Source organism: Syngnathoides biaculeatus, chromosome 5 (genome assembly GCF_019802595.1).
Source record: "Syngnathoides biaculeatus isolate LvHL_M chromosome 5, ASM1980259v1, whole genome shotgun sequence".
Taxonomy (NCBI): Eukaryota; Metazoa; Chordata; class Actinopteri; order Syngnathiformes; family Syngnathidae; genus Syngnathoides; species Syngnathoides biaculeatus.
This window is the reverse complement of record NC_084644.1, coordinates 13636469-13656323: the sequence shown is the minus strand read 5'-3', so window position 1 is coordinate 13656323 and position 19855 is coordinate 13636469. Positions and strand designations below refer to the sequence as shown.

Sequence of the window (19855 nt, the reverse complement as noted above, 5' to 3'; positions counted from 1 at the left end):
AAGCTAATTGCTAGGAGGTTCAATATGTCCCTTCCTTGTAATGTGCTTTCACCCTCGTAGTTCATGTCAAACATAATTTTTTATCACATCAAGAATATAAATCCGGTATCCTGTATTGCCCTTCTCCAGTACAGGATAGGACAGCTGTATATGATCAGCAAGCACAGTTGTGAGCAGAGCGGTAGTGGAGAAGGTGTGGAAGTGGTGAGGAACGATTCAGACACGCACCCCGAACATGGCCCAGGACAAGTGACAGAGAAACGAATCTACCTCAGTAGGTAAGAAGAATTCTTATCGCGCACTTCCGGTTTCTGTTTTTCTGGCACTCATCTCTGACATTGTGACATCAAATTGTACTTAATTGGATAACTAACGTCACACACTGGGATCCTATTCCAAGTTTCACCGAGTGAGTGCAGCAAACTCATTTCGACACAACAGATACTGTACCTCCCAGAGTGACGTTTGACCTGCCTGCATACAAAGTCCAAGTGGCAGTCCCAGGTTGAGGTCGATACTGTGTGATTGTGTTGTGAAGGCTCAACAATTCTGTACGCAAGTACACATTGTCCCCATTCTTTTTTTAATGGCCTTTCAGTAATTGTTGAATAATTATTTTTATTTTTATCTCCTAACATGTTACAACATGAGCAGTTTCTGGGAAAGGTTTGAAGGTGAATGAGAAGCTTAGTATGTGTAGAAATTGATAGCTGGCAATGCTGCGGTCAGCAAATATAATGGTGATAATCCAGAATTTTCTTTAAACTGGGAAATTAATTTCCTACCCCTAATCTCACCTAACTCATTAACCTCAAGCAACCTCACCCCTCTAAAACCGCTGACTAATCCTAAAATAAACTCTTAAAGTACTTGAGAAATCTTCACACTGCGGAGGATTTTCCTAATCTTTCTGCGCTTGTGGGACTTTTGGTCCTCATTAGTCTCAAGAAGACACATATGGACTACATTTATGTCCTCTGCTGAAATCTTCCATCCAGCCCTGAAGTGCAAACTGGGCCGAATGTCCACTGTATATTGGGCTTTCACTCCAAAACCTTCGAAATTCTCGGCCCTCAGAAGCAGACATGCCAAAAGTGGGAAACGCGTACTTGGTGTCTAATGGAGGCCTTGAGCTGAGCGTAACCCAAAGGAATCGACACACTTATCTCTAAAGTAAAGACCTTCAAAACCATAATGTCTTCCCTACGGAAGATTTGCACACACACAGTTTGTGGAACTCATCAAATTGCTAATTTAGCAAAACCAAAAGAGCTTCTACCACCTATTGCTCAAACGTGGACCTGCTTTAATGTCCACCATACATTGTGCTTTCAGTCCAATGGATAAACCTTTGAGATTTGAATCGTTATTTATAAAGACACATGAGATGTTGTACAGAAAAATACATACTTTTGGGACTGTCAGCTGGAAAGAACTTTATGAAGTCCTACTACTTGTTGCTAATTTAAGGAACTGCTTATAGAGCTCGTGCACGTGACGTCACCATTTTCACGGCACCATATTCCCAGTCGAACAGAATTGCTCGACAGTGTGAGGGACATTGAACCGGAACAGAATATACACAATGCCCGAGACTTGTTGTGATGTTGGTTGTTACGACAGACAAGACAGATATTCAAAGAGGTCATTCTATACCAGCTGAAAAGACCAGAAAAGGTTGATAGATTTCGGCAATTAAATATGATGGATGGTGCCCAATAAACTACACACGACTGTGTAGCGATCACTTCACTGCAGGTAGGAATTATTCTCAATCTCAAATTCCCAAGAAGTATTTATAATGCCAAGTTGGGTCATTTGAGAACAATGCAAATTTAAAAAAAAAAAAAAAAAAAATTTGACACGGAATCGTCTAACATACACTGACGATGGAGATCTTTTTTTTTTTTTTCATTAATATGCATTGTTCTCAATGAGTCCAATGCGTATTTAAAAAAGGAAAATAATCCGTCGGTCACACTGAGGTATACCGAAGTTCGTGTGGCCGTAACGCGCTTCCGTGTACGGGGGCTGAAGCCTACTTGTTGCTAATTTAAGGAACTGCTTATAGAGCTCGTGCACGTGACGTCACCATTTTCACGGCACCATATTCCCAGTCGAACAGAATTGCTCGACAGTGTGAGGGACATTGAACCGGAACAGAATATACACAATGCCCGAGACTTGTTGTGATGTTGGTTGTTACGACAGACAAGACAGATATTCAAAGAGGTCATTCTATACCAGCTGAAAAGACCAGAAAAGGTTGATAGATTTCGGCAATTAAATATGATGGATGGTGCCCAATAAACTACACACGACTGTGTAGCGATCACTTCACTGCAGGTAGGAATTATTCTCAATCTCAAATTCCCAAGAAGTATTTATAATGCCAAGTTGGGTCATTTGAGAACAATGCAAATTTAAAAAAAAAAAAAAAAAAAAATTTGACACGGAATCGTCTAACATACACTGACGATGGAGATCTTTTTTTTTTTTTTTCATTAATATGCATTGTTCTCAAATGAGTCCAATGCGTATTTAAAAAAGGAAAATAATCCGTCGGTCACACTGAGGTATACCGAAGTTCGTGTGGCCGTAACGCGCTTCCGTGTACGGGGGCTGAAGCCTGTCCCAGCAGTATATTTTCTTTTTTTAAATACACAACACACAAAAAAAATGTCTGTCGTGGAGAGGTTTACCGAAGTTTAACGTGTGACCGCAACACGCTTCGTGTACGGAAGAGCCAACTTGCTGTCTTTTTTTTTTTTTTTTTTTCAATCATAGTTAATGAATACAAGTTTGTGTAAAACCAGGGGTCATTTATTTAAATACAGTCTTGGTATTTGGTTGAAAAAAATCTGAGTGGCTCCATCACTATGTGGGATTTATTCTTGATTGAGAACAGATCCAGCAACGAAGTATTTGTATGCGTCCAGACTTTTCTACGCTTTCAAACTCTTCCATGTAAATCTCGAAAACTTATGCACCAGATACATGTGTAGATCCAGCTGCGCAAAAACCTCGACTTCGGCATTAAATACGGGTCCTCTATGCCAAGTGTCTCTCGTTTTTCCACGTACCTTCGTTTATTATCACCTTCTAAATGTTTAACTTATTGGACAAAACTCTGGGAGACTTATTTTCGTGTCGTCTCCAACCGACTTAGCATTGAGCAATGCTTTGCTAGACCGTCAATATGGCCAGTCACATGACGTAGGTGCACGAGCTCTATAACCCATGTGCCAGAATGTTGGAAATGAGCCCTTCCATTTGTGTCTGCACGAAATAAAACATGTATAATGTTCCCTCGGTATATCGCAGTTCACCTACTGCGGGTACAGTGTATTGCAGATTTTTTTTATTCCTATTCATATCGCGCATAGTTTGCCATACTGCGGGGTTTTGAGTGTATGCTGTAATTTTTGGGGTGTTTAAAAAAATGCTTCCTAGCCTAAAACACAAACTATTGTTTTTAAACACAAAATACATGTGTATATTTCATGTATTTGCTAATTCTATGCAAGAAACATTCAGTCCTGTTACTCAAATGAAGAATTTCATTCCCTCCCCTAAAAAAAAAAAAAAAAATGACATCAAAAAAATGAAAGGCCAACACATTTTGAGTAGTTCATTATCAGATTTAAAGTTGAAAAAGATAAAAGCTTTTATTTTAAGATTTATGACAAATGAAAAATAATGATTTGGCTGAAGTGACACTTGGAACACTGCGTGTGACACATGACATGAGCAGAACCTTAAGTAGTCTTACCACCTTCTTTTGAGGGAGGTGTTCTCACAGGCTCTAATCCGGCTTCCGTTAAAAAAGATACAACGCAACATCACGCCAACGTTATCACACCCCAAAAACTATTTGACTGCTTTCCTCCACATGACCCAGCAACTAGTGTTCACCGATTTATTTATGAATGAGTCACACAAATAAATACTGCAGCGAATAAAGTTGCCCACAGGTGATGATGATGATGGTGGTGATGAGAACCATTTTTATTTGTCAATTTCTCTTAATGTTTGTGTATAACGCACCACTCCCTTTGCTCGTTCTTCTGGGTGTGGTTTCAGTAAGCTGCCAGCCTGGGCGAAGGCATTTGCCCCGCGGTTCTTCTACGTGACGGAGAAGGCCTGGAATTTTTACCCGTACACCATCACAGGTGCTTGTGTGTTGTTTTTTTTCTTCCCAGTATCAAACACCGCTTTACATCCTTTCATTATGCCGCTCATGTTGACTTTCAACTGATGTTTGTACAAGTACCTTCAAATATTTATCATTTTCTCACAAATAATATGTTTGTTTACACACACACAACTGAAAGTGCATGGCAATGCACGTGTGTGTAGCTAATGCGTTTTCGCTTTTTTTTTTTCCTCCATATTGAACATCTGCGCTGCAACAGAATACTCAGTAAGTCTTCTTCCACGTCGTTTGTAATACATGACTTCACCAGGTGCCAATTAATTTGTCCGATCTTTGCACTGAATTTATAATTCTCGTCTCCGTTCAGGTATCCTTTCTCCCCAAGTTCAGCATCCGCATTGAGACACGGTTTGAGAACAACAATGGCTGCAATGACAATGTGAGTATGGTCAAGGTGAGCGAGTATTAGTTGCAGCAGGGCTGGACGAAGCGCTCACACTCCCAGAGGGGGCAAATCCTCACACTTTCTGGAATGTCTTTGCTTCTTTCAATCTGTTGCTGTCACGGTTAATGTTTCCTGGTTGATATTCCACCATGTCGCTGCTTCTCTGTTCTTCCCGCTTAATAAGACAGAATCAATCAAGAGGTCAACTGCAGTTGACTTTACACCTCTCTACTTGGGACTTTTTTATATATATACCGTAATTCCCGGCCTAGAGCGGACCTGATTACAAGCCTCACTGAGTACGTCTGTAAAAGAAATACCATTTGGTACATACTTGCGCCGCAGCTCTATAAAAGCCAGAAGCGCCCACGTTGACACCCACATTGAAACACGAGATATTTACAAAGAAAGACGCTACACAGAAAGAGTTTAACGCTAGCGCGGCACTCCGCGCTAACGCTAAAAGGGCTGATAAATATCACTGAGACACGGCGGTAACACAGCAGCAACACGCTAGCACAGCGCTAACGCTAGCGCAGCACTAACAGGGCCATTAAAAGTCACTTCCTCGGCACTTATATTCCACCGGTCGTATTCTTACCTTTTCCGCTTGAGTGCCCCCTTGCGGCCGTTAGAAAAAATGCACAAATTAGCCCTATCACTGCATAAACCGGAGGGTTGAAAGTGTGTGAAAAAAGTCATAGCTTGTTGGCCGGAAATTACGGTATATACATCATGTTGTCAAGTGCAGGGAGTATAAGTAAGAAGTCGTCAGAAAAAATTGAAAACATGTTGATCTGATACATTTCTTAACGTTCATAAGGGGTGCAGCTTTCGTCAGGGGGATTTATTAATTGAACTTAATTTCAAATCTTGCTCCGTTTTAAAACTGCAAACTCCTGCTTTAAATTAAACAAGTACAATGAAGTTTGTTACTTCCCACAACTGCGAACAGCTCAGTTTGCAGCCAAATGTAAGGGATTTATTTCACTGTTCAACCAAAATGACATAGTGGAGTACAAACAGGCTAAGCCGATCTCCTCGGAGCTGTGGGGGTGTTCCTTAAAAGTGAACAAATAAGTCGGAGTGCTCGCTTCAATCTCGGCACATATGAAAAGTCAACAGTAAACACAAAGTCATGTACTTTAATATGGCAGCACGTCCTCAATTACACTGAGTACATGCATGGGGTGACCAGATTTACACACGGCGCAAAACAAATATATAATTCATACAGCAACACCATTGGGTCAAATCACTGTCTGCAACTCTAATATCAAATTCACACACCCACCCTTGACATTCATTATTTATTTAATTTCAACAAAATACTACATTCAGTTCAGCCTCACAGTTCTTAGGACCTGGGTTAAAATCTCGGACCTGCCTGTGTGGAGTTTGCATGTTCTCCCCGTGCCCGCGTGGGTTTTCCCCGGGCACTCCGGTTTCCTCCCACATCCCAAAAACACACATTCATTCGAGACTCTAAATTGCTACAAGGTGTGATTGTGAATGCGGCTGTTGTCTGTCGCCATGTGTCCTGTGATTGGCTGGCAAGCAATCCAGGGTGTGCCCCTGCGTCCTGCCCGATGAAAACTAGGATGGGGACTTCCACGGATAAGCAGCTCAGAAAAAGGATGGATGGACTACATTCCTAAAATACAATGGCTTAAAAGACAGCCTTCCTATTTTATGCTTCAAATAAAATCAGAAAAAACTCTAAAAGGACGCATGGAATTGAAACTGTGATGTGTGGTGAATATATCACAGTTTGATTTTTCCCCAAATCGTTCTTCCCTTATTTGTAGTTGTAGAGGGAAAATGTTGATTAAGTCGTTAAAAGGGAAACAAGATAAGCACAGAGTGCAGTACTGGCAGGCTTTTTCAGTTATTTATTTATTTATTTTTTTGACCAGACAGGCTGAGTAGTGGTGATTGCTGTTAATTATTAGTGTATAGAAAATTTGGCATCAAAAAAGACTCCAGCAAGAAACTCTTTGCACGCACAAACGTTGAGTCACAAGTGAGCTGAGAAAAATGCTTGGCATTGTTCACTGACAGCAAATTTAAATGTTTGACTGCACAGTGCACCGCGTCATTTAGCTGGAAATTGGCAAAAGACTCCAGTTGTTTGTGTTTGACAATTTGAGAATTATTATTCAGGGCCAGTGTGCTCCAGAAAGAGGAAAGGAAATGGAAGACGACTCGGAGGTGTTTTGTGGCCAGTGGGTTTGTTGTTATTAAAACCGATCAGACAACGTTGTGGGGGGAAAAAAAACAATCTTCAGGGCATTCTAAAAAAAAATCGCCCATTTACAACTTTGCACTTTTGTTCAGAGAGTGTATGGATCAATTCATATTGTCAAAGTAAAATACAATAAAAAAGACTTTTTGGGTGACTTGTCATTTGTAACTAAAATGTAGTCATTCATTACACAAAATCTCACACCAAGGTATGAATAATTTGTGCATGTGACGGAGATTCTGATGACATTTTTCATCGCTAATGTGAACTCAGCAGGATATTCAGGTTCATTTGAAACAAGGTCAGCTAAAAATCACACTCCCTTTGCGTTCCCTCTAAATAACAGATATCATCTTATTTCTTTTTTTTTTTTGCTGCCTTTAAAGGTCCCCTTGGGGAAATTCAATTTACACACTTTTTATGTACTGCATTACACACCGCGTATGTGCATCAAGACACAGATGTCCAAATGTAGTTTTTGCACAACAGTATTGCAAGTAAAGGGCACATTGACCCAGCTGACATCTGTCTAACAAGTCCAAATTTCTATCATTTCCCTGATCGTATCCCTACTATACGACCCCCCCCACCACCACCACGAAATCCACGTCTCAAAGATGGAATTAGTCTTCATTTTCTTTCGCCCCCAAGCACACTTGTGTATGGGGAGTTGCTGTTGTCTTTCGCTTGCCATTTAATCGCACCAACATACATGTTGAAGTCCGTTTTTTGGTTTTTGTTTTTTTTTCTCACCCCCCCTGACATGTTCCTTTCGGTTTTGGACAAAGGTATTCATGGACGGGCCGACACCTGCAGCGGATGTGACGTTCCTGGATATCCTGAGTGACCCCATACCTGAAAAGCACTACAAAGAGTCAGAGGTGTGTCCTGTCATGTTATGTTATACAAATACATACTTAAATAAATCATAATAGATATGCAACCAAATGACGCACATCAGTTGTCAGTATTACATCATTAGCATCAGTCTTTGAAGCTTATTACTTGGCAAGCTCAAGATACCCTCACCTTTTTTAATTATCTGTCCATCATTTTGACAGTACGTAAAATATATACAAATCTCAAATGTAAATTATGCTAACTTTTATCATTATACAAATCGCTTCTAGCAGCTATCCACACTCACTTTCACACTCATGGACAATTCCCCGTCTTCAATGGACCTAACATGCTAACGTTTTTGGAATCTGGATCCTGAGAAAACAAGCAAACTCCACACAGGCGGGACCGAGCTAAGATTTGAACCCACAACCTCCACATTCTGAAGCAGACATGTGCTTCCCCTTTTACTTGTCGACTCTTTTAAATGTGAAAAGCAGCTGTCATGCAGGGAGTCAGTGGAGTGTACAAAACAAACAAAATGGCGAAATGGTAAAGGTAAATACGGGGTTTATGGAAAGCAGTTTATTTTTGGTGCCGGCCTTGAGTTCTGCTTACTAGTAAACTTTTTTTTAGCCTACTATTTAACGACAAGGACTGCTGACACACTAAATCAACATTTCTTATTAGCAACCTTTTTCTACTACTGTATACCAGTTGTGAGAACCAGTCGGGTAAGTTTGGTAAACTTGGGACAACTCTGCTACTCTTAAGACAAAACTGTGTGGTTGTTTACATATGTGCACAGCTAGTACTACTCGTGAAGTGGCAAATGCTAACTACTAGTATTTTACAATGTAAATAAATAGTACTACTAGTTGCATGCAGTTGTCAACTAGTGTATAGTTTTTGAGTCACTTGTAACATGCAGTGTTCTACTAGTGAGGACAAACACCATACTAGTACCTGGATATCGAAGGCATCCTATCAACTAGTAAGACAATTCAGCTCGATAGTGGAATGACTAGGCCGCATTCGTAGTAGTATAAACTGGTACCAATGTTTCTTGTCATTTCATAACAAAAAATGAACTACAACATTGGAACAGCAGAGGGTGAGAGGGGGGGGGGGAAACGTGATCCAAAAAGCACAATGTCTGGCAATTTCCGTTATTTTCCAAGTCTAGCTCCTCTGCGCAAAATAGCTTTCCCAGAAGTCTGAGCCGGCCCGGAGCCGAGGCCGCTGTACCTCGTTTGTTTCAGCCGTCAACGTGCACTAGTCTAATGAGCGGGCAAACGAGTGCACGCACGCTAAAACAAACAAGCGTGCAGCCGAGCCACATCTGAAACGCCACAGTGAGAATATACATATCTGGATTTGAACCACCCGTAAGTCGCTGATGCAAACGGTGACATTTTATTGGCTGCGTAGTGCGTACAATCTGCTGGCACGCATCCCAACGTTTCCTCCTCCACGCCTCAGAGGGCCGCATTTTCTGCTCGCTCAGCACGTTTGTTTATAGGACCTCTGCTTGCTCTGTGCAGGACCTGTCTCGCTGGCAGTCAAGTAAGACTCAGCGAGGGCCCCTGGAGGACGGCTGGAGGGAGGACCACCAGCCCATCATGTGCTCCTACAAGAGAGTGCACTGCAGCTTTGAGGTGTACGGCTTCCAGACCAAGACGGAGGACTTCATACACAGAGTGAGACGGAGTCACTTTTTTTTTTCTCCTCCAGTGCTGCTAGCGAAAGAATAGGAAGTAAAAATGATGATCAGAAAACTACAACGCGGACATGTCCAAATGTACAGCGAGTGGAATTTAATTAAGAGATTCCCCTGATTATCGCTAACTTCTCAAACTACATCAGCAACATGAAGTCAATCGTTGCTAAATTAATCAGCATATGCACACCTAAAATTACTAAACTGCAGAGGTGCCTATTTGTTATCAGTGTACAGTGAATCCTGGTTTGATGCAGTTATAGAAAAACCCACAATAGAGAAAAATTTGCAATGTACACAGACAATATATACAGTGTTCGATCTAGTTTGATAATAGTGTATCGTTTCTCCATATGCTTTAAATTCATTAAAACACAATTCAAGTGTACATTAGTACCTGCTCTCGGTCGCAGTTCTCCAAACGAGAGGCAAAGCGGTGTCCTTGCTTCAATCAGTTAATTCGCAACTGCCAGTTGAAGTTAACTGTAAAACTGACATTATGTGTATACAACGGCAAAATTTTCAACTAAAGCATGTCATTTCATCCAACAAACAGCCACTACCTTGATACTGTAGTGTAATATGAAAATGCCACAGACTGGCTAAAGTAAATTAACATTAATTATATGCCTTCAAACAACTGTAGTAGTAAAATATTCAAACTGGGCATACAAAAAAACACGAGCATTTATTCGTCCACTCTGTCTTGCCTGTACAGTGGACCCACCCTATTTGCAGGGATAGGGACCGGTGTGACGGTCTGAGCGCTCCCCCATGCTGAAATGTCTCTTTGTGATGAATGCGCATGCCTTCCTAACAGGGGAAATCTGGGTACGTAGCAGACGCTTACTGGGAAATCTCCCGGTCTTATAGTTCCCCTTCTTCTACATAGAGGGAGCTAACATACCTTTATATCCTAACCCTAAACTAACCTTTAAACAAAAGTTCATTTAAAAAAAAAAAAAAATATATATATATATATATATACACACACACACACACACGTTATCTATGTTCGTCTTTCGGAGACATCCATAGCGAACATGAACAATCAGCGACAAGTGTCGAATGGGACATGTTGAAGCATGGATGGGGATGTTTCAGGCTGGCCGGAAGTTTACAAAATATACACGCATGTGCATTAATCACAAGGACACTTTTCAGCAACGGGAGCCCTCAGACTCTCTGACCGGGCCGGACCAGAAACAGTGAAAATCCGGGGCTAATTGAGACGCTTTAGAATTGCGTTGAAAATTCATAAAACACTTTTGTTTTTGTTGTTGCTCTTCCGGAGTGACGAGTTCACAGAGTTCCCGCCGTTATGCGAGTAGTGTTTTGATGTCTGCCAATAAAACAAGTTTTGTTCCTGTCAAACACTCCGCCTCAGATTCCTTTTCTCCGGCGCTACACCATCGATCGTTAATTTACTCCGCGGTAATGGGGTAGTTTGTATACAATATTGACAAACAAGCTTGTTGAATGTGGCTTTCAACAACACACTCGTGTAAGTTAAATTTTTGTTCTTTTTTTTTTTTGTAAAAAACGTTTTAATGTTAACATTCTTGAAAAAAGTGGAAATGATATTGAAAAAATAGCGCAATGTGGAATACCGGAACCGGAAGAAATTATTGGAAATTTTAACCGATTTCGAAAGTCCGATTACGGTTTTAAACAATCGAAAACCGGTTATAACCGATTAATTGTAACCGTTTGCGATCCCTAGTAGAGACGATGAACCGCAATATAGTGTGTTCTTCTCTTCCTTTCGGCTTGTCCCCTTAGGGGTCGCCAAATGTGATAAAAGTTTGTGTTAGCGTCTGCTCCGTGCTCCTTACAAGTCTTTACATTTTGGAAAGAAGCTCACTTTTGACTTCTATTCTCACTCTTACTTCAAAGCAAAAAGAAAAAAAAATGAATTATGAATGATAAGCGTGCGATCATGACATATTAGTTTTGCATCACAACATTGCGGCGTAATGAATGAGCAAGTTTACTGGAATGGTCATTAAAGACAAATATTTAATCCTGTGTGGGGAACTTGTTTACAATGAGCGGTAAATGGTTATTAACTGAGTGATGATGGCTGCCGCATTTAACTCTTGATTGTGTGAACAACAGGCTAGAGAACCAAGGCATTTTTTTACAAATGGGGGGCAAAGGAAATATGTATTCATCTTAAAGTGGTTGACGTGCGCACGACTAATTAGGGCGTAGCGGTAATTACAATGCCTGCTTGAGAAAATGGAATATTCAAAGAAGAAAGTTCAAAGAAAAAAAGTAACGCGGCTTGGATGAGTAAGAAGTTTCAAGGAAAGGGTGTGACATCATGGCAATGACCGCAGCTTGATTGTGTTGTTATCTCTGCTTTTTTCAGAACATCCGGGATATTCTCCTGATTGGTCACAGGCAAGCAGTCGCTTGGGTGGACGAATGGCACGGTGGGTTAAACGGCACACAGCATCTTACATGAATGCGGCAAAATGCAAGCGCGAAACGGATCCCCTGGACTTTATTCCTTAATGCGCGCCGATGACCATCCAGGCACAGGTTAATTCAAGTTATCACCTTAATGTGAGTCGCCAAATATTTAAAATAAATCGTATTGGTCCATTACTGCTGGCAGCATGTTCCTCAACCTGAACTGCTGCAGTGGGGCGGGGGGGGGGTCTTATTTCCTAAACAATCACATGGGAACTCATATCCTGTGTAAATGATCTTCATAGTAATTGGCATCATAATTAGTTGTTCTTTATGATCCCTTTGGGCAACTTCAATTGATGCTGCTTTCTATTGTTGCATGAGACGTGTAACACAAATCCCAACACTCTTGCGCAACGGAGGGTGCTGGCCCGGCGTGGATTAAAGGAGACACATGAGTGTCTGGTGTCTTGCTCAAGGGCAACTCAGCTGTGCACTGGGAGCAGCTTGCCAATCAAGATTGAAAATGGAAACAGGAATTACAGCACTGACACTGAAGAAAAGCTAGACAAAATCTAAATACTGAAATTGAGAAGTGGCATGTTATAAAAATGTACTTTGTTTTTTCCCTACAATGGCAAATTTTATTTTCAATACCAAATCTTAACGGCAGTCTTGAAGCTCCAAATGTTCTAATGCATAGTGGTCAAACTCAAGGCCCAGCACATGATTTTATGTGGCCCGGGAAGACAAATCTAGAGTGTCAGTTTCCATGATTCTAGTAAAAATGTGTACCAAAATTTCAAATTGTCATATATCATAAATAATAAATATTATATTACAAGCATTTTTGTGTCACCAAACATGAATAGTTGAAAAACACATGACTCTTGAGTTCTGTTTCCAAAACTAGTTTATAAATTGATGACGTAAATATGATGAGATGACTGAATATTTTTGTTTTACAGTCATAATTGCCCTCTTGAGGGAAACCGTAACAACAATGTGGCCCGCGAGAAAAATGAGTTTGACACGCCTGTTCTAATGGATCGGGTTCAAAAACTGCACATTCCAGCCAACGCATTTTGCAAAACCCGGATAATTAGTCGTGAGCTACGGAAAGAAAGAAATGTGGTCATTACTACAAGGTTTACTGCAATGAAATGTTGAAAATCTGCAGCAGAACCCGAATGTGGCCAAGTAAGAACATTTCCATTCACACACAGTGTGAAGAGAACTCCGGGGATCGATAAACAGCTGTGTAGCCTTGAGAAAGTGTGTGGGTGGGGGGCACTTTTTAGGAAGATCAATGGAGAGAAAAGTCATCCTCTTTTTGCGGGCGGAGTATAAAGATTGGATGCTGATTGGACTCTGGAGCATGTGGTCTGATGAGTCCCGGGTGAAGCTGTTCCAAAATGATGGACCTATAACGATAAAACAGTGACACAAAAGTAACAAGACGCGTGTCCCAAAAAGTGGGTCACCTGCACAGATGAATGGCGTGGATTTTTATTTGCATTATTCCATGATGTCAATAGCAGGATTCATAAAAAAAGAAAAAAAAAAAAAACAGCACCCACTGCCCCTCTGATCTCCCTCCATTGTACGACACAAAATTTTATGAGGTGGCCTCAGCTTAGTAGCACGTTAGTCACTTGTCAAACTTGAAACCACAGCATGAAAAATGAAGTCTTGGCACCATTTCATGAAAATGCAGATCTCGAAGCATCGTTTCGTCCAGATCTAATCAGAAGTCAAGTTAAAGTACGAATTACTTCAAGTCATGTGACTCGTCAAACCGGTGAAGTAATGTGATCCCTCCTGCTACTTTCATTTCAGTACCGTAATATCCGGCCTATAAACCGACTTTTTTCACACGCTTTCAAACCTGCGGCTTATGCAGTGATGCGGCAAATTTGTGCATTTTTTCTAACGGCCGCAAGGGGGCACTCAAGTGGAACAGATAAGAGTGAGACCGGTGGAATATATGTGCCAAGGACTTGACTTTTACCTGTTTTTTTTTTTTTTTTTTTTTCTGAACCAGCCTTGTTAGCGCTGCGCTAGCCTGTTGCTGCTGTGTTACTGAAGTGTCTCAGTGATTTTTTTTTTTTGATTTTTTTTTTTTTTCAGTACGTTTTTTTTATCACTAGCGTTAGCGCCGCGCTAGCGCATTGCTGCTGTTACTGCTGCGTCTCAGTGATTTAGGTATGTTTTTATTTTATTTTTTTATTTTTTATCCAGCCTTGTTAGTTCTGTCCTACCGTGTTGCTACTGTGTAGCAGCAGTTCATGCTACCGTGTAAGCTAAGTTATTAAAACTTAACCTAACTCTTTCTGCGTACTGTCTTTTTTTTTTTTAATTCGTGTATTAAGTATTATAAAATGTTGAACACGCAGGCAAACAGTGTTAAACCAAGAGTCCCCACTTTGCTGCAATGCTAAATAACTTCTTTAAATTTAAAGTGCTTTTGAAGAACTAAATACACAAGTGCTTCCCTGTCCTCAAGTTGTTGTCTCGTTGCAACTGAGGCGTTCAAGGTGACGTAGTTGTTTTTTAGATTTGTTCCTTTTAAGGGTTTTTTCCACACTCTCGAAAATGAAAACCGACCCAATTGAAGACTAGTCGAGGTGTGTACTAGTCTTCATTTTCACTTGTGGATCGGCTACCGGAGTTCGAGCCTAGCTGTATTAAGCTGTAATCAAAACAATAACTGCAAATCTTTTAAGTTTTTGTTTGCCTTTTTGAGGAAGATTGACAATAATGTTCAGGATGTGTGTGTATTTATTTCCAACTTTTAGGGCTAAGCATGGACGAGGTGAGAGAGTACGAAAAGATGATGCAAAACAAGACAAACACCAAAGTCAAACAAAATACAGGTAAGATGGCAGAAGTTGAATGATTTAAAAATAAATAAATAATTGGAAAAATCACCAAATATATACAGTAAAATCAAGCTTATGTCTGTTTGGGTGTCCGCTGAATACACTGAAACTATCCCCCACTCAACTGTCAATCAAATTTTACTACTGGAACTTGAAAAATGGATGATACTTCATGTAGCATCTTTTTTTTGTGCCGACACATAACTACATATCAAAATACTGTATATCGGTTTATTCAGGGCTGGGATATAATCCTACCGGGTCGACGAGGCCGAGACTCTCGGTGTACCACGAGCCACTGGTTCAGCAGTGCCCAAAAAATTTGGGAAAAATGAAATAGTTAAAAACACTTAGACCCTAATGCCTCCACAATTCAGTACTGCAACGTTCTCTTCATGTGTTCAGATATCATCAAACATGTATATTTCGAAATCTCTTAATTCACTTTACACGATACTTCAGTGTATTTGCAAAATGTAGCATTAAGTACATCGTCCTAATCATAACATTGACTTTTTGATACATTTTCAGCGCTATTAGCATGCATTTAAATGATTCGGAATTTACATTAAACGTGAATACGTTGTGTGGTGCTGTCAGTATGGCCGCCGTAGCATGTGAATTAATAACTGATGCTGAATAGAAGCTGGATGCAGCACGTTCCCAGATAGCTGCCGTACATCTGGAGGGGGGCTGAGATGTTCAAAATTGATAGGCAAAAGAAGCCGGGAAGCCATTTTACCTTCGCCACATAAATAAGCAAATGTCAGCCTGACTTTGTACATGTGTGATGCAGAGGTGGCAAAACTACGCACTCTTTACTTCATGTGAACTACAGATACTCATGTAAAAAAAATAATCATAAATACTCTTGTACAGGTTGAACTAATGAATCTTTTACCTGAATAAAAGTAAAAAGTACAGACTGAAGTATACTGAAATTCAAAGAGTTAAGTCATGTTGCTGTAAATTAGAACATCCATCCATGCATTTTCTTTGCCGCTTATCCTCACTAGGGTCATGGTAAGTGCTGAAACCTATCCCAGCTGTCAACAGGCACGAGGTGGTAACACCTTGAACTGGTCGCCAGCCAATCGCAGGGCACATAGAGACGACAAACAGCCGCACTCACAATCACATCTAGAGGCAATTTAGAGTGTACAGTTAATGTTGCGTGTTTTGGGATGTGCGAGGAAACCGGAGTTCTCGGAGGAAACCCCACGCAGGCACGGGGAGAATATGCAAACTACACACAGGCGGGGTCCTCAGAAGTGTCAGGTCAACGCTTTACCAGCTGCGCCACTGTGCCGCCTAAATTATAATAACACTCAAAATGGCTTTCATAACGCCTGTACTAGGAAGAAAAAAGAAATGGACACCGCTTTGCTGATGTTTGCCATACTAGTAAGCTAGTTATTTGCTTTTTTAGCAAGTCTAGTGAGGAGCAGTTCCCTCCACTTTCCTGATGAGAGCAATGTCGGAGGGAGAATTCCTGGCATGGCTCTCGAGCACGCAGGCACATCAGTGGTCTTAATTTCATTCATGCGCTGTAATCGAATTAAGTCAATGTCATTTTACTCCTGTGAGTCGTAAAAAGTTGGCTTTTGTCACAAGCGGCGTGGGTTCAATTCCCACTCGTTGACAGCTTGAAAGTGAGTGTGAATGATTGTCTCGATATATGCCCTGTATTTGACCGGCGACCAGTTCCGGGTGTAGTCAGCTGGCTGGAGGCCCAGCTCTCACCCGGAACGTACAAATTGGGTTGGTGGATTTGAATACTAAAAAGGTGGTTGAACTAAATACAATTTTAAATAATACATCCCAGCTCTCGAGTCGATTCGAGGCAATTTCTCATGTGGGTTTCTATTTTCTATGCGTCACTTTCAATATACTGAAGGAACACAAATGGGTGACAAAAACAAATCGTTCCAAATCTTGACGTTATTCTTTCGGGCTTTCAGGAGCACCGGCCTCCTCCGCTCCCGCGTTCTCTCGCTCCATGTCGGTGACGGACGAGCGGACCCTGAGAAGGATGGGAGCGTCCGGCCCATCAGAGGGCCCGACCGGTCCGCAGACTCCCCTCCGGATCAACTCCACCTCCTCCGAATGAGGACTCGCAACTCTGCGTCAAGCACAAAAACATTTTTAGTGACTCGTGTTGACTCTGTCAGGTACTTAAAGCACAAATATGTTTCTTAAATAAGGAAGATTTCCGATGACACCGTCATTGAACGACAATGGCACTCGGCGGAACCCGGACCTCCATTAAGTAGGCTTGCTGAATTGGGGTAAAATCCAAGTCACAAACTTTGCATGGGAATTTATGGAAATAACAGGAATAATCTGGGAATTTACAAAATTTAAGGCTAGACACCAGCTAAGGGTGTAACCCGCCTCCCGCCCACAGTCAGCAGAGATTGGCCCCGGCATGTTTGCCACCCTAGAAAGGAGAATCGATATGAAGAAGACATGCACAGATGTGAATGAGTTAAGAGGGAACTGGAAAATAGTTGGGAAATAAAACATGTATTGTAGAGATCTTTTAAATAACGAGACAAGAACAAGCAACATTTTACTTTAATCGCCACATATAAAGAGTTTTAACATCAAACATCCAACCACTCCCTTTGAAGCCAATAGCTCCCTTTCAGCCTATCATCTACAGACCCTCCCTGAAGATACACGTGCCTGGTGAATGTCACCCTCTTGTGGATCAACACAGTACTACCTTGATTTATGACCATCAGTTTTTTTCAAGTTGAAGTATGTCAATTTTTGTTGTGCTGTCAGCCAAAATTTGAGGTCCAGTCTGAGCAAATTTTAAATGCCCTTGCATGTGGGCTCGGAAAGCTATTTCATTTTTGCATAGATGTCTGCTTATGGCACAAAAAAAATCTATTCATATTTGAATTGGATATCCTTACATTAATTCCCATAATGCCTCTTCATGTGTATTTTGTGATAGTGCCTTGTTTATTGTAACACAGCAGAGACCTAAACTACGAGAGAGGGGAAAAAATCCTTTTGTCTTTTAAAATTCAGAGAAAATGGAAAAGATTCATATCCTATTTGGAATATATCGACACTACCCAACTTTACTGACTATGCTGATTCACTTGAAACGTTCTGTGAATTTGTCCAGGATTTTCCACCCATTTCCAACCCACTGCTAAGATCGAACAATAATAATTTTGATGTGCATACATGATGTACTTCATGCATACAGTATTACTAGAACAATTCATTCTAATGAAATACACTTCAAACTGGATTTACACCCAAATTGCACGGTTGCTTCCTGTCCTAATCTCTTACGTGGGAGTTTCATCAGACAAACAGCACATTTTGTCCGCTTCCGACCTTGCGAGTCAGTACATTTTTCTGTTTTATGACGAGTCATCAGACTTCAGTGCACAGCTCCACCCACATGCAATAACAAAAACAAACATTTTGTCATATTCGGAAGGAATCGGACAAAATCATTAGGGCTTGCAGTTTATTTTTGAAGGACCTGTTAAAATGGCTGCCCGTGACAGACATGCCTATCACGTGTCACAATGCTGAGTAAAACTTTTTTTTTCATCTTTTTTTTTTTTTTTTTTTAAAACAATTCCTGAAAGTTGCTGCCCAGCAAAATTATGACTGTGGAAAAGCCTTAAAAGTTGTGATTTATTTATCAATTTCCCTTGCCTGCTGGTCGTAGCTGTAAAGAATTCTACAGACCGCCGGGCAGGCTCCGGCACGCAGCCTACAGACAGATGCAGGAAGTGTTTAATAGAGCGGATCTAATGAGAGCGCGGGCGAAGACGAGGGTGGCTGTCAATGCTATGGATCTGCCTCCCCCTGCGACCCGGCCCATAGGTCGCAGAAGGCATATTGATGCGACGTATCGGCGCTTGATCTCTTAGCTGAGAGTTGCAAAGTGATCAGGCCGGGGCTAAACTTCAATTACAAATCAATAATGTGGCCGTTCACGAGATTATTAGCTTCATTTCCAACTAGATGACAACGGGTTATCTGCAAGAAAGCAGTTTGTGTACAGTAGTGTTGTATGTAGCAGACTATTTTCTATGTATAAGGTGGGAAATGTAACAGGAAATGTTTTTTTTTTTTTTTTTTTTCAATAAAGAATTTATTTCCAATGCTTCGCTGCTGGTGTGAAATCCGCACGGATAGTAGAGGGGAATGGACTCCCCAGTGCACATTATCATGCGTGTTTGATCAGTATTGACCCGCATGGATGGAGCAGCCGCTCGGGCCGTCGCGGCCGCCGCCTGCCAGCTCCTTTCTGATTTCACAGCGGCGCTCCCGCGTACAACGGGCTAGCGTGAACGATCGCATGTGAAATGAGGCTGCAGCGTGCTCCGTTCTGCAGGGCCATGGGAGAAAAAGGAAGTAAAACAGATGCATCATCCACGGTTGTGTGTTTTGTGTCGTGTGTGTGTGTGTGTGTGTGCCTGTGTTGTACCTTATAGCAGCCCTGTACCGCCGACTGTTTCAGCCAACGGGAGCTGAGCTTTTTTTTGAAGGCAGTAAAATCGTCCATCTGTTGAGGTTTTCAAATAATCGTGTTAATACGATGCGCCATACCCTTCTAAGATGATCAAAATAAGTTGCGGTCAGATTTGTGTATGTTTGAGCTATGAGCTTCTCAACTGCAATGCATTCTTACGCCACTCGAGGATTACAGTACCTGGTATCTAATGCAGTGTCCCCCAAATTTTATTGAGTCAATGTGCAAATTTTACATTTGAGAAATCTCACGATACACAGCTAAACAAAAATATAGCAAAGGTATATTTATGAAATTATGCTCTTGTCTCAGTTTAAATGCACTGAGTGTGAAATTGGGCCTGTTTGGTTCAACACATGAATGTGTTGTATCCATGGCAACAGGTGGATGCACAGGTTAATTGTGCCTTCTGCCATCTAGTGGAAGAACATCAATTTGTTATCCCTGTCATTATATATTGGTGGCATAGAAAGTTGATCAAAATGCATCCGTTGAACTAAATTGCTAAATCTAAACTTTTTTTAAAGTAATGTGTGGAAATCGCTACAGATGTGTTTTGACTGTATCAAGTTTGGCTCTGACTGAAAAATGCTGAGGGCTGGCACTCTGGCCTTGTGAGGAAATATCTGAACTCTG

General features: G+C 41.2%; 1 protein-coding gene across 1 annotated transcript in view; it reads left to right on the top strand.

Annotated features, from left to right (window-relative positions):
* Positions 1 to 18800, top strand: part of pitpnc1b (phosphatidylinositol transfer protein cytoplasmic 1b) — a 29413-nt gene extending 10613 nt beyond the window's left edge. The window contains exons 2-10 of the mRNA XM_061820885.1: positions 130 to 278; positions 4084 to 4172; positions 4416 to 4423; positions 4524 to 4595; positions 7635 to 7727; positions 9231 to 9386; positions 11781 to 11844; positions 14623 to 14700; positions 16668 to 18800. Coding sequence (XP_061676869.1) covers positions 130 to 278; positions 4084 to 4172; positions 4416 to 4423; positions 4524 to 4595; positions 7635 to 7727; positions 9231 to 9386; positions 11781 to 11844; positions 14623 to 14700; positions 16668 to 16816 — 858 coding nt within the window. The 3' untranslated portion in view covers positions 16817 to 18800. The remainder of the gene's footprint in view (positions 1 to 129; positions 279 to 4083; positions 4173 to 4415; positions 4424 to 4523; positions 4596 to 7634; positions 7728 to 9230; positions 9387 to 11780; positions 11845 to 14622; positions 14701 to 16667) is intronic.
* Positions 18801 to 19855: the final 1055 nt, after the last annotated feature.